Source organism: Pollachius pollachius, assembly GCF_949987615.1.
Source record: "Pollachius pollachius genome assembly, chromosome: 1".
Lineage (NCBI taxonomy): Eukaryota > Metazoa > Chordata > Actinopteri > Gadiformes > Gadidae > Pollachius > Pollachius pollachius.
The window spans coordinates 47,651,521-47,666,520 of NC_136934.1; the positions used below are offsets into that span (position 1 = coordinate 47,651,521).

The following is a 15,000-nucleotide window of genomic DNA, read 5'->3' on the forward strand; positions in this document are numbered from 1 at the left end:
CTGGACTTCCATGAAAGATTGATGAATAGAGTTGACATTCAGCTGACAGAACACAGTGCAATGTTAGTTGTGTGTTTCAAACGGGAAATCTATTTGAACTGTGTCCAGAATTTGCCCTTTTGGTGTTGTTACCTTTGTCGTTTCTCAGGTGGAACCGTTTTTTACACTTACCCTGAATTCTGTCTAAAAACAAAGTGATAAAAAAAAACTATTTTAACTACATCTAGGGTTAAATATCCAAGAGGAACGTATCGGCTACACACCTACCTCTCCCCAGGGAAATGTGTAAAGTGTACTCGTACATCTCAATGTCAGCTTAAACCTCAGAGTGAGGTCTGACTCCCTGCCCCCCCCTACACTCACACAGCATAATGTGGACACATCAATTCAAATAGAGGATTTGTCCTCTATTTATCACCTCACCCAGGCATCCCTTTACTCGATTATAGTCCGTCCCCCCCCCCCCCCCCCGAAGGCTTAGCAGAGTGATTGAGAAGTGTCATGTGACCCCGTCGGTGCCTGCTCAGGGGAACACATCTGGATTGTGCTGGACGGGCCCGTGGACGCCATCTGGATCGAGAACCTCAACTCGGTGCTGGACGACAACAAGACGCTGACGCTGGCCAACGGTGACCGCATCCCCATGGCGCCCAACTGCAAGGTGGTGTTCGAGCCCCACAACATCGAGAACGCCTCGCCGGCCACCGTGTCCCGCAACGGCATGGTGTTCATGAGCTCCTCGGTGCTGAGCTGGAGCCCCATTCTGGAGGTGGGTGTCTGGGAAACACGCCGGGAGGGTAGGTGGCACGTGGCTCAGGAGGTAGAGCGGGTTGGCTGGGAACCGCAAGGTTGCTAGTTCGATCCCCGGCTCCTCCTCGCTGTGAGTGTCGAGGTGTCCCCTGAGCAAGGCACCTCACCCTCAACTGCTCCTGACGAGCCGGCTGTCGCCCTGCATGGCTGACGCCGCCGTGGATGTATGGGTGCATGGGTGCATGGGTGATTGTGTGGCAATATTACGTTTGTGTTTAGGAGCATTTAGCAGACGCTGTAGTGTGGTCTTTTCAATTTTCTTTCACAACACTTTGTAAGCCTATCGAAGAAATGAGCTTGAGTCCCAAAATGACATGTCTCTTGAATTAGTTTGACCTTTTACTTGGCAAAAGGGAATAATACAAACAAAGGCATGAAATCTAAATAAGGGCAAAAAACTGTGTTGCAACGCAGGCTTTTATCTCTTTTTTTACATTACAGAAGCCTTATGGGTCCATGCTAATTATAAATTATAATGATAATCATATAGAATACAAAAAAATAACTCATAATATGCGAATTAAACATTTACTAAATATGGCTCTTACAGGCGCAAGTTCCTTTGTCAGAGAGAAACAGTATATCACTATTGGTAGAGTAAGGATGTTCATAGAAACAAGTGTCAAGCACTAACAATCAGTTTAACCATTCCTCGTATACAACAAAGATAACTAGGATAAGATTCTACACAATGTGAACTACTATTTTTAAGTGCCAGCCAACCAAAAACTGGAAAATGGATAAAAGCAGTTGGCATCTTTTGTTTTTGTGGCATAATGGGTTTTGCACTGTATTTCACTTTGTTGTTGATAGTTTTTGACACCTTTTGTGAAGGTCGCAGGGAATTCAATTTCAGTCGTGATGGTAGTAAATTACGTTTTCTATTTGTGCTCTTCTATTTGTGTAGACATATTATATGTTTATAATGTAGAGAATTAATGGAGTGTCAAACTGTTAAATGCAATCCAATTCCAATCTAGTGACTATGACTCATTGGTTGTTTGAAGACGATCCAGAGTCCAAAGTTGTAATTACTTTTACGTTTTGTGTGTGTGTCTGTGTGTCTGTGTGTGTACGTGTGCATTCCTTCTTGCGGAAGACTTAATGCCTGTGTTATGTATGCAATGCACACATGTTGACCCATTCCAGTTGAACAATTACACGAGTCAGCCTGTGATTATCTTGCATGTTTGGTTTTGCATGTCTTGTCCCTCCATCTACCCGCTGTGCAAGCTGAAACTCAATCTCAACAGATAAGTGTGTGAACACACTAAAGCATGAACAGCCCCACCATTGAACAGACACATCTAGCTCATCATGCTAACCGCTACCTTGAGAATACCCAAGAGCCTTTTGTACCAGCTGCTGTTTTTGCTGTTTGTCGACAACCACGTTGACGTTGATGTTTTTGTCAATTAGAACTATGAACTTTTGTATGTACTCCAGTATAGGAGTGCGTCGTGATTGCTTTCCATATTGCTGTGCATTCCCCCTCCATTTATTTTTCTATATCAGTTGTGCCTGTTCGTCTCCCAAACACCATTCTTGTTGTCAACATCCTACAGTGTATTCGGTTTTGGCACCATCGAGTTTCCTAACCCTAACCCTAACCCTAACCCTTCCTTTTAGGGCCCAAATAAACACATTCTACCATGCCATACATAAAGGATACCATCTGCCCATCTTGTGATACTACCCCCTTTCTGGGGTGAAAGGGACTTCTCAGTTGCTACACCCCCTCTCTCTGGAACTCCCTCCCCAACCACATCCGACAGGCTAGCACACTCCCTCATTTAAACAGGCCCTCCAAACCCACCTCTTTAAAATTGCTTTCACCACATAACCCTCTTCCCTTCACTTCCCTTCCTCCTTTCTTATCTTCTTACAAAAAAACGTTCTTATTAAATATTTTTATTTTGTGTTCACTCTGTCAAGCCTCTTTGAGTTCTGAAAAAAGCTCAAAATATATCAAATGTATTATTGTTATTATTATAATTATTATTATTATTATTATCTTCCGTCCCCTCCCAGGGCTGGCTGAAGCAGCGCTCCCCCCAGGAGGGCCACGTCCTGCGGGCACTCTTCTCGGCCTCCTTCCCCGAGCTCTACCGCTTCAGCATCCAGTCCCTGGAGTTCAAGATGGAGCTGCTGGAGGCCTTTGTCATCATGCAGAGCATCAACATGCTGCAGGGCCTCATCCCGCCCAAGGTACGACCCCCCCCCCCCCCCCGTCCTAGTGGCCGATGCCGTGGAGAACAGTACCTCCAAAACATCATGTGGCAGCATGCGGCTCAGGAGATAGAGCGGGTTGACTTGTAACCGGAAGGTTGCTAGTTCGATCCCCGGCTCCTCCTAGCTGCGTCGAGGTGTCCCTGAGCAAGACAACTCACCCTGACTCACCAATGGTTGAACGTTAGGAGATATTGAAAAGCGTTTAAAGTGGCCACCGGATAGTAAATTGCTCTATAAATGCTGTCCATTTACCTGCCGCTGCTGCGTCGTCGCTGTGAACACTAACTTCGATAGATCTCCGCCGAGCGTCTGGAAAGGGGGATAAAAGAGGGATGGTTTATGTGCAATCAATCCACCGGATTGACATGGGCGGGCAGCACTCGGATCGAGGGGTGTCTGGACATTGCCATTGATTCGTGGGGAAAGGACGTCACGCCATGCGCTGTCAAACAAAGGTAAGTGGCTCTTGTGAGTGGCGCGTCCTCCCGAGTGAAGCCAGCCTTCGCCAGATTGCCACCACCACCGTGGGGAAACCACAGGGCAGCGGTCTTTGGCTTGTTGTGTTCGCACGCGTCAAGCCCTGTAAGAGCCGCAGGCCGCTGGCCGAATCGGTCTCAGAGTTCATCGTGTTGTAGACGCCATAGAGGCTTTCAAAATGTCACACGCCGCGAGAAAATCTGATTTATTTGAGTCGTATCGGCCAACTCCACATAACGATGTAAGTTGGAGAAGAAATCGTTGTAATACAGGGTGGTGCATAGCGCCCTCGGATTAAACGCAACACCTGATTGATTGAAATGATATTGGGGTTGGCTGGTAACCGAAAGGTTGCTTGTTCGATCCCCGACTCTCCTGAGCTGAGTTTCAAGGTGTCACTGAGCAAGTGTCACCTAACCCTAACCGCTCCCGACGAGCTGGCTGTCGCCTTGTATGGTTGACACCTCCGCCGGTGTATGAAAGCGTGTGTGAACGGGTCTATGTTGGGCAGTATCGTGCAGCCCTTTGAGCGACCGCTGGTTCCAAAAAACCCTCCCATCAGTGCGGTCCGTTCAGCCGTGTTTCCCCCGGGCCAGGACCAAGGCGGGGAGGTGTCCCGGCTGCACATGGAGCGGCTGTACGTGTTCGCTCTGATGTGGAGCGTGGGCGCCCTGCTGGAGCTGGGGGACCGACGGAAGATGGAGAGCTGGATGAGGGCCAACGTGGAGCTGGACCTGCCCGCCATCGCCCCCGACGGCGAGGACTGCATGTTCGACTACCACGTCAGCACTGACGGTAGGGGGACACGCACCGTCTGCTGATCCCCCCCCCCCCCCCCGGAACGGGAAGTCTGGGTGTCACGGCAAAAACGTACAGGAGAGTAGAACAAGGATTGAAAAAGAGAAATGTATACACTTACATTTATATTTAGGGCATTTGGCTGATGCTTTTATCCAAAATGACTGAATAAGTACATTTGTCAGAAGAAAGAGAGACAATATATCGCTGTCGGTACAGTAAGGATGTTCATAGAACCAAGTGGGGAAAAAAGAGCTCCATGAATGCGGTCCATTTACCCTTCAGCCTTTACCCCCCACCAGGCCAGTGGGTGCACTGGAGCAGCAGGATGGAGGAGTACGTCTACCCCTCGGACTGGACCCCCGAGTACGGGTCCATCCTAGTGCCCAACGTGGACAACGTTCGGACGGACTTTCTCATCCAGACCATCGCCTCGCAGGGCAAGGTGCGTACGGAATCCACCCGAGTACAACGAAAAGAGAGAGAGAGAATAGAAGAGTCGTAGGACCATTAGAAGACTTTTTTGGTCAACAGACAAGGTGGAGCCTTGAACCAAAAAAGCACCATCCCTAACATATCCTCCATTGTTCCTCTTCTTGTCCTATGAAGATAACATCATGGTAGTTTCATTCATTGCGGCGTTGCAATGATTATCGTGACACTAAGGGGATACTGGCTGCAGTGGAAAACAAAGTACCTGGTACCAAAAGCGTGAAGGGTAGAGTTGAGGTGGTACTTTTTTGCAATGCAACGCTTATCTTTCCCGAGCTAGAACCACAGTAAATCGTAGGGAAGGTTGGTGACATCTGATCTCTCACCTGTATGCTGACTGCCGCACACTAATACACACACACACACACACACACACACACACACACACACACACACACACACACACACACACACACACACACACACACACACACACACACACACACACACACGTGTGTTGATACACACACATGTTGGTTCGAGCTCTCAGTGGGGAGGGGGGGAATGGGTCAGACTGCCATGGCGTTTAGCTTTTAAGTAGAGTATCGACCACATCGTTTGGAACCCAAGCAGCCGAGCAACTGGGCTATTGATCTGAAGGTGCGCTGTCTGTGTCACCGTGTGTGTGTGTGTGTGTGTGTGTGTGTGTGTGTGTGTGTGTGTGTGTGTGTGAGAGACAGAGAGACAGAGAGAGAGAAGATGAGCGAGAAGAGAGAAAGAAGAGAGAAATAGGGAGCTATGAAATGAGGGTGGAAGAATTGGGTGATAAAGTAGAATAAATTAATGATTCCTGGTGGGCCTCCGCTATTTACAGAAGCACATAGAGTAGCAGACTGCATACAGTGGGGGGCTGAGATAATGCATGGAGAATAATCACACAAGTACAGAACAGAATTAGGGAGCGAAAAGGACTAACTGTGGGGAGGGGAGGGGAGGGGAGGGGAGAGGAGAGGAGAGGAGAGAGAGAGAGAGAGAGAGAGAGAGAGAGAGAGAGAGAGAGAGAGAGAGAGAGAGAGAGTTTATAAGGATATTAAGATTCAAACCAGAACACCTCAGCGTTTTTTTACCAACCCTTACACAGAAGTTGTGGAAGTGAGGAAATCACCGTGTGTCATATTTCTAATTAAGATACAAAGTAACCAACTTCACTTTTGCAAAAGCTGCATTATAAAACTTCTTGAATTTGGGTTGATTGCCCAAATTCCAGTTAAACGTTTTTATTTTTAATCCACCTGTCAAGACAGTGAAGGCTCTTATGTTTTGCGTACATTTTCTCAGCTTTTTTTAGGTGCGTAATTATCAGACTCTTTCTGTTTGTTACTTTTTGTTACGGTCAAGCCACACAATTTTCAACGAGTATCTCTTCCGTGTATACTTCTTTGTTGATGTTGTTGCCGTTTTTCCTCCTCCTTGCCCTGTGACAGGCCGTCCTGCTGATCGGGGAACAGGGCACCGCCAAGACCGTGATCATCAAGGCCTACATGTCCCGGAGCGACCCTGAGACACACATGGCCAAGATCCTCAACTTCTCCTCCGCCACCACGCCCCTGATGTTCCAGGTAGCGCTAAAACCTCAGGTCCAGTCCCCAACATGGCTGATGTCTCCTTCAGCCTTATGCCCTGGTTTTGTCGTGCTCTCTTTCTCTCCAGGAATCCCAGTCGTCTGTTAGCTCGTAATAAATTGTTATTGACTGGTGCGATGCGGCGATCGATTCTCCCAGACCCCCCCCCCCCTGCCCTCCGCCTCTGATTAATAAAGGCAAGCCCAGGGGGATGTAGTGTGAATGTTTATTTATTTATTCATTTGTTAAAGAAGTGTTATCGCGGCTGCTGCTGTTGCTTCACAAGGAAGGCTTGCATCGATCCGGCTGTCATCATTAATTAGGCCCGAGCGCAGGATAGATACGAACCCTGAGTCTCTTTTATTTTCTGTCTGTGTCTTGTTCCCCGTTTCATGTCCGTTCCCCTGACGTAGGGGTCGACGGACCTGGTCTGTGAACTCTAAAGCAGTGAAGCAGATGTAGTAAATGCTGCCGTTCCTAACAATTTGCTCAATAGCTGTTACATTTTTTATGATCTCATACATTTTGTGGTCCCATCATTTCAGAGTTCAAAGAACATAAAACAACGTTTAAAATTCGCAATCAAAGCCTAATAAAGTTACAAATGTTCTTCAAGAACGTGTCCAGGCGAACAAGGTTTGCGTCATATATTCGCGTCTCGATTTGTCGTTTCTCATTTTTGAGCGATTTTTCGTATCCAAAACCAAACCGATCTGTATTCACCGCGCCATTCGCCCTCTATGTGCTGCTGCTTGCTCCCCCTCTAGAGATCGGTGGAGAGCTACGTGGACAAGCGCATGGGCACCACCTACGGCCCGCCCGCCGGCAAGAAGATGGCCGTCTTCATCGACGACATCAACATGCCCGTCATCAACGAGTGGGGAGACCAGGTTTGTTTGGCTTTCCCTGAGAATCATTATCCACTTCCAATAATGGCTCCTCTTTGACCTTACTTATTTACACACAGCACAAACTGTCTCTCTATATTCCCTTCTATGTACTATATTTTGTGTTAAGTCGGACGGTATTGCTGACTTTCGGAATAACGTTGAATCTATACTATGTCACTTTTCTAATGCCGCTCAATAATATAACGAGAAAGTTCCGTTAAACGCCCCCATCCACGAGTCAATCCATCCAGAGAACTCTCCATCAATAGTTTTGTGTCCTCTTACACTAACTGCACCCGACGAGGTGGCTGTCGCCTTGCATGGCCGACATGTCGGTGTGTGGATGCGTGCATGAAACGTGAATGTTAGGCAATATCGTACAGCGCTTTGAGTGGCCCCTTGTTAGAAAAGCAGTATATAAATGCAGTCCAACTACCATTTCATCATTTAGAGCTGTTACTGTAACTCAGGCCACTAGATGGCGCTTGCAGGAAAACACACATATTTAATAATTGTCCTATTTCTTATTCGCTGTGTTTTGAGTCGTGCCGTAACGCGCTCCTTCCGCAGGTCACCAACGAGATCGTGCGGCAGCTGATGGAGCAGACGGGCTTCTACAACCTGGAGAAGCCCGGGGAGTTCACCAACATCGTGGACATCGCCTTCTTGGCCGCCATGTGCCACCCAGGCGGGGGGCGCAACGACATCCCCCAGCGGCTCAAGAGGCAGTTCTGCATCTTCAACTGCACCCTGCCCTCCAACGCCTCCATCGACAAGATCTTCGGTGAGCCCTCACACACACACCCCGGACACCTCGTCTCGTACCCAACCTCAGTCATCGCACGCCAGGCGGATCGCCACGCAAACTCTGGTTGCGTTTTCCCTGGTCTTCAATGGTGTCCTTCGTCGGTAAAGACGGTTCATTCTGAGTCCGGAGTCGAACGGCCCTTGCTAGGAGAGGATAGAGCGTGACGCATTCCCTAGGGACCTTTGAGAAGCACCCTGCAACCGCACAGCAAAGTGCGGAATTGAAAGGCGAATGGAAAATAATTAAGTAGGAAAAAAAGATGACAAAGAAAAAGATCGGTACTCAGACACCCCTCCACACACACACGGTGACAGTGCTAGGCCAGGGCAGCAATAACAATGATCATCTCTTTGGGTTTAGGGGGTGCTCCGGTGGTTCACCGGGTAAAGCGTGTACCATCTTCCCTCCCTCCCTCCCTCCCTCCCTCCCTCCCATACCTGCCTGTCTAACTCTTCATGAATAAAGCATAAAAATGTAAAAAACACGTCTTTAAAATGTCTTTGAGTTTGGGTTCGCCCCTCCGCCCCTCTGACCCTCTGACTCCCCGTCACCGGCCCCCTTCTCCCAGGGGTGATCGGCGTGGGCCACTACTGCGCCCGGCGGGGCTTCGGCGAGGAGGTGCGCGGCGCCGTGCCCCGCCTGGTGTCCCTGACGCGGCGCCTCTGGCAGGCCACCAAGGCCAAGATGCTGCCCACGCCCGCCAAGTTCCACTACGTCTTCAACCTCCGGGACCTGTCCCGCGTCTGGCAGGGAATGCTCAACACCACCGCGGAGGTGGTGCACTCGCTTCAGGTGAGCGGACGCCCCCCAAGGGGTGGGAGTGGGAGTGGGTCACTGTTTTAGGGGGGGGGGGAAACTACTTCTGGAGATCGAAACCCAAGTGCACTTTGGTTCTCTGAATCAATACAGGGAAGGTCAGTGCAGAGTTTGTGAAAGTGGGTCGCTGTGGAGTGAAGTGCTTCACAAAATCTCTCTCAAAGTCTCAATCACAAACACCAAATTGCTATGTTGGTGTCATCTGCGTTTGAGATAGAAACACTCAGAACCACTAATTTTTAATACCACTATAATTTGTAATTGTGACAAATCATACTGGTCAAGGAGGTTTTAGTGAAGCCGGGAGAGCCAATTTGATGGTTTCATCACCCAGACTGGTATTGTCCTTTAATTGATAAAAATATTCTTTAAAGACAATGATGAAGTAGCAAGTTGTTATGCGAGGCAGGGCAGGTTTAATCCTTTAAACATGAAGGCCGTTCAGTCTAGACACACGTCTGTGGAACGGCATGTTTATCCCTTACTTGAAGGATTCATGTCTATGAAATGGTTGCAGTATCGACTGGGATTCATGACGTACTGAGACGTACTTTGTAACTACTTGCTTACTAAATAGATCGAAATAGCAAATTACACCTCAATAATGCTATCCTTGATGAGGTTTCTCACCTGCGCGTGTCGGATTAGCTCAGGGGGAAGCGCGGGTTGACCTGGAAGATTGCTAGTTCAATCCCCGGTTCCTCCTAGCTGTTTCAAGGTGTCCCCGGAGCAAGACACCTCACCCTGACGGCTCCTGACGTGCTGGCTGTCTTTTTGCACGGCTGACTCCGTCATGAATATGTGTATAAATAGCTGTACGTCTGTAACGGGTTCCAAGGAAAGGCGAGCAGGCAGAGGTGTCGCCCCTCAGCGGAAGATCGTTTTTATTGTTTTTAACGAGAACACAAAAACTATAACGATAACAAAAAGGGGTCCGTTGCGAAAACGTCCCTTAGGCTCCGGGTGTGTTTCCCTTGTTCGGGATCTCGGGGGTCCGTGCTCCGGGTTTTTCCTTCTTCACTACAACACAAAGCAGGCACATAAGTACACCCTCCCTGATTGGCCTGAGTGCAGACACCTGCTCGCCATCAGGTCCAATCCCCCCAGCCAATCCCGTGCGCTCCCAACCTGCCCATACTCCCCCTTCAGGCCAGACGTCGCACGTCCCCCCACAACGTCGCTTTGGATAAAAGCATCTGCTAAAATACCCTAAATGTACATTTTCAAAATAAGAGAGAGTATCCATAGCACCCCCCTACGGTGACCTCATTATTCCCGAACAACATACCCTCCCCACAACCACTTTCCCTCTCCCTCCCCCCCAGGTCCTGCTCTCCCTCTGGAAGCACGAGTGCCAGCGTGTGATCGCGGACCGCTTCACCACGCCGGAGGACGTGTCGTGGTTCGACCAGGCCCTGGCCAAGCTGCTCCTGCAGGAGGACTTCGGAGGGGGCGCCGAAAGGAGCGCCGCTGACAGCGCCGACGACTCGTACTTTGTGGACTTCCTGCGAGACGCCCCCGAAGCCACAGGTACTGTGTGCGTGTGTGTGTGTGTCTGTTTGTCTGTGTGTCTGTCTGTCTGTCTGTCTGCCTGTGTGTGTGTGTGTGTCTGTGTGTGTGTGTGTGTGAATATATGTACTGCAAGAATCTGTTGATACCCGTTTTGTATGGCTGTGTGCACGGCTGCGCTGCAAACATTTTTGTGTTGTGTTGGGGACTGATGCTTTATATTAATATACGGCAATTAATGTATCGTTGTATGAATCGAGAGTCTACTGCATTTATGTGTGTCATTACATTTCACCCACATCAGTTCAAAAGTTTTAAAAAATCTCTGTACATGTAAAAAAGAAAATTATTCTATACTAAAAATGACGATAAAAAACAAAACAACAGAACTGTTGTACTTCAGATATTTTTATCGAGTAGTATTGATTATTGTAATGTAGCCAGGGAGACAGAGGGGTTGAACCTGTGCCAATAATTCCCAGAACAACATGCGATATCCCCTACGCCCCACATTAAATATTCATACAATACCTACCTAGTTCTCAGGACAGTTGCATGGGAAAACAAAGTCGATCTATGATTTCTTACCCCCTCCCCAGATATCCCCTGCATACAGTGCCAAAGCACTTTGCTAATCAGCTTCTTGGATCTTGAGTATTACGCTTCTGCTGAGACCTCAAAATTTGTTCTCCTGGCCACTGCAAAAACTTGGGAGTTACATGTAGGATTAATCAAAACTCTTCCAAGGATGGGCGGGTTTGGGATCGATCAGAAAAGTTTTCTGCTCCAGTAGCAGCCAAACTTTAATCGCGGCAGCTGGATTTGCGAGATTACGATCCCCCACGAGAACCCATCTTGCCAGACCTCAAGTTATGTGTTCGTGTCTGAAACCATCAGCGTCCTATGATGAACTAAGTGATTTACGTGATAGATAGTGATAGCCAGATGGTTAATCCAATCACCTGCCAAGTATAAAGTGCCTGCCCTATCCAAACGGTTTTCAAGGATCACTTCCCAGATGGTTCAGTGTAACAAACCATATGGCCATGTGTCAGGTTAGCAAAGCTGCTCCCTCCGTACTAGTTCAACTCTACATCATTCTGGAAAAACACCTCCTTCCCCGCTGCAATACGGACACTGAACTAAAGAAAACGTCCCTATTGCACTGCACTTTATGTGGGGACATTTCTTGTGTCTGTATGTGTTGTCTACCACTGTTATGGTGTCTTGTTTTCAAGCCGACGTACAGAACAGAAATGTCATCGACTCGGCCAATCACGCACGAACACACGCACGCACGTGCGCACACACACACACACACACTGACACCAACACACACGCACACACACACACACACATACACACAGATACACAGACTGACACACACAGACACACACACACGCTGTCGAGTCGACGACTGAACTCCTAACAAACACGGTACCCCCCTTGCTCCATGTGTGTGTGTTCCCCCCCCCCCCCCCCCCCCCCCAGGCGAGGAGCCCGATGACTCGGACTTCGACATGCCCAAGGTGTACGAGCCGGTGGAGTCGTACGAGAGCCTGACGGAGCGCCTCACCATGTTCCTGGGCCAGTACAACGAGAGCATCCGGGGAGCCAGCATGGACACGGTGTTCTTCAGGGACGCCGTGCTGCACCTGGTCAAGGTACCTTCACATTACCTTTAGGGGCGTTTAGCGGACCGAGTACGGGACCCTCATCACCGCCCACGTCCACCAGAGGGACATCTTCGACGACCTGTTGGGTGAGGGGCGGGGAAAACGGGGGGGGAACGGTTTTCATTTACATTTACATTTAGGGGCATTTAGCTTTTGACACTTTAATCCAAAGCGATTTACAATAAGAACCATTTTTCAACAATATATCTCTGTCGGTACAGTAAGGATTTTCGTAGAAGCAAGTGCCAAGCACCTCCACAGGTGTAAAATAAGTACAATAGTACAATAAAAAACTCATTAACAGTATAAACATACATACGCAGTGTAACCAGAAACAGCCAAGGATGCTCAAGGATGTGGGCGTCCTTAAGCAAGATGTCGAGAACGCTACCTGCTTATTATCTCACTGTAATTCCATTTGTGTCTGCTAAATGGCTAAATCCACTTAATGACAGTACTAATTGTCTGTCACATTGTCTGTCAGTGGTTTCATCTGTGTGCCTGAACATTCATTTAACACTACAATGCCTACAAGTCCTCGTGTTCAATCACCCTGTTTAGTGTTGCGTGTAGTGGATATGATGCTCCCATATTGGTGGTTTCTGAGAAAAAACACTTGATGTGGGAACCTCAAATTGTTTTGCTGTGAAATACCTAGAAAGTACTCAGAGATCCAGAGGGCCATTGAATACTCTCTGTTCAATGGCCCTCCTGGGAAGGCACATGCAGTGCTTTTATGTTGGTCCTGTTTTTGTTTTACACACATGCAAGCACATATACGCTCACTCACTCACTCACTCACTCACTCACTCACTCACTCTCACACTCACGCACGCACGCACGCACGCACACACACACACACACACACACACACACACACACACACACACACACACACACACACACACACACACACACACACACACACGCACATAGATAGGGTAAAAAATGGTTATAAATAAAGAGCACACAGATGACTCAACGTGTCGCTATGGTGTGTGTGTGTGTGTGTGCGTGTGCGTGTAGGTCTCAAGGATCATCCGGACCCCAAGGGGCAACGCACTGCTGGTGGGCGTCGGGGGCTCTGGGAAGCAGAGCTTGACCCGGCTGGCCTCCTTCATCGCTGGATACAAGCTCTTCCAGATCACCCTGACCCGGTGGGCACGCGCCTCCGCACAGCAGCCCATGCAGAGCATTCTGATACCCATATGCATTGATTGTCCATGAATCACTCTCATGCGGGGTCAGTGGGTGAGCCACCGTGCTCTTAAAGCCGGTGGGGCTGGTTTGAGGTTACGTCACTGGTTCCTGCTAACTCCTACCCGCAGCCACACGCACACATATCACAACACATGGTACGCATACAGCATCCTGCATAGAATCCCACCTCCTTATGGGCTTGTTGTTTGATTTAGATTAGGGTCGGCAGGGTGTGTGTGTTTGTGTGTGTCTGTGTGTGTGTGTGTGTGTGTGTGTGTGTATTTCTGTGTAGGTGTGTTGAGTTAGGGGAAAAGCAAAATGATGTTTCAATTAATGAAATCGAATGCAATCTCTTTTCATTTTGGTGGCCGGTGAAAGCCTGTTCATCGTGTTGTGTCATCACATGATCCATTGTGCGCTCAAGGGTGCGTTGTTTCCAAGCGGCCCTTTGCTACATCGCTGGATGTAGCAAAGGGCTTGTGACTCATCCGCAGTGAGCAGCGCCTTGCGACTATATTTCCCCTGTGAGACGAGGGCTTCAGTTCAGTCGTGGCTACAGTGTGCCGCGGTCACAGAATTCATCAATTAAGCTTTGTCTCCTCTTTCTCTGTATCCATCTCTCTCTCTCTCTCTCTCTCTCTCGCTCTCGCTCTCGCTCACTCTCTCTCTTTCTCTGTCTGTCTCTCTAACCATCTCTCTCTATCCATCTCTCTCTCTTTCTCTCTCTGTCTGTCTGTCTCTCTCTCTGTCTGTCTGTCTGTCTGTCTGTCTGTCTGTCTGTCTGTCTGTCTGTCTGTCTGTCTGTCTGTCTGTCTGTCTGGCTGCCTGTCTATCCATCTCTCTCTCTGTCTGTCTGTCTGTCTGTCTGTCTGTCTGTCTGGCTGGCTGGCTGGCTGGCTGGCTGGCTGCCTGTCTATCCATCTCTCTCTATCTTGCTGTGTCTGTCTCTCTAACTCTATCTTTCTCCCGTTCGCTACCTCTCTCTCTTTCTCTCTCTTCGTCCCTCTCCCTCTCCCTCTCTCACAGTCTCTCTCACCATCTCTCACCGTCTCTGTCTGCATTCGTATTGATTTTGTGTCTTTATAATTCTCTCCTGCTCCATGTCTTTTCAACCGTCTCCCATTCTGACCCTTTTTTCTTGCTATGTTTTTCCCCTGCTCTCCCCCGTCTTTGCACCTCCTCTTTCATCCAGTCCACTTTGTGTCTCTCGGCCCCCCCTGTGAATACGCGGCCGTGCCCTTCCACTGAAACTGTACCGCTAACAGAATTTCGGGATGGCCCTTAATATTAACGTCTCCGCTCGGCTGAGCTCTGCTGGCTTTGAAGGGCTCTCTCTGTGGAAGAGGGAACAGTCTTTTTGAGGAAAACATAGTTTTATTATTTTTCCGTCACTCCCAATGTTTTCTTTTTGCCATCTCAAACAAACAGTGTAATCCATCTCCTTTCCATTTCACACACTCACGCACGCTTGTTCGCTTGATCGCACGCACGCACGCACGTATGCATGCACGCAGGTGGGCACGCAGGCAGGCACACACACACACACACACACACACGGACTGATAGCATGCTGTAATATGATGAAATCTCTGAGAATCCACCATTTTCTTCCCTCTCCCCCTGCCTCCCCTTTCCCCCCCCTTTCTCCCCCAGGTCCTACAACACGGCCAACCTGATGGACGACCTGAAGGGCCTGTACCGGACGTCCGGCCAGCACGGCAAGGGCATCA

The 15,000-nt window shown here is 48.9% G+C and overlaps 1 protein-coding gene across 1 annotated transcript in view; it reads left to right on the forward strand.

The window, feature by feature from the left end:
* Positions 1–15,000, forward strand: part of dnah5 (dynein, axonemal, heavy chain 5) — a gene marked incomplete at both ends in the record, with an annotated part of 137,916 nt that overhangs the window by 65,576 nt on the left and 57,340 nt on the right. The window contains 12 exons of the mRNA XM_079758520.1: positions 528–769; positions 2,842–3,018; positions 4,116–4,314; positions 4,620–4,762; positions 6,234–6,368; positions 7,139–7,261; positions 7,832–8,045; positions 8,638–8,861; positions 10,211–10,415; positions 11,886–12,058; positions 13,097–13,227; positions 14,924–15,000. The exon at positions 14,924–15,000 is cut by the window's right edge and continues 77 nt beyond it. Of these exons, the coding sequence (XP_079614646.1) occupies positions 528–769; positions 2,842–3,018; positions 4,116–4,314; positions 4,620–4,762; positions 6,234–6,368; positions 7,139–7,261; positions 7,832–8,045; positions 8,638–8,861; positions 10,211–10,415; positions 11,886–12,058; positions 13,097–13,227; positions 14,924–15,000 (2,043 nt within the window). The remainder of the gene's footprint in view (positions 1–527; positions 770–2,841; positions 3,019–4,115; positions 4,315–4,619; positions 4,763–6,233; positions 6,369–7,138; positions 7,262–7,831; positions 8,046–8,637; positions 8,862–10,210; positions 10,416–11,885; positions 12,059–13,096; positions 13,228–14,923) is intronic.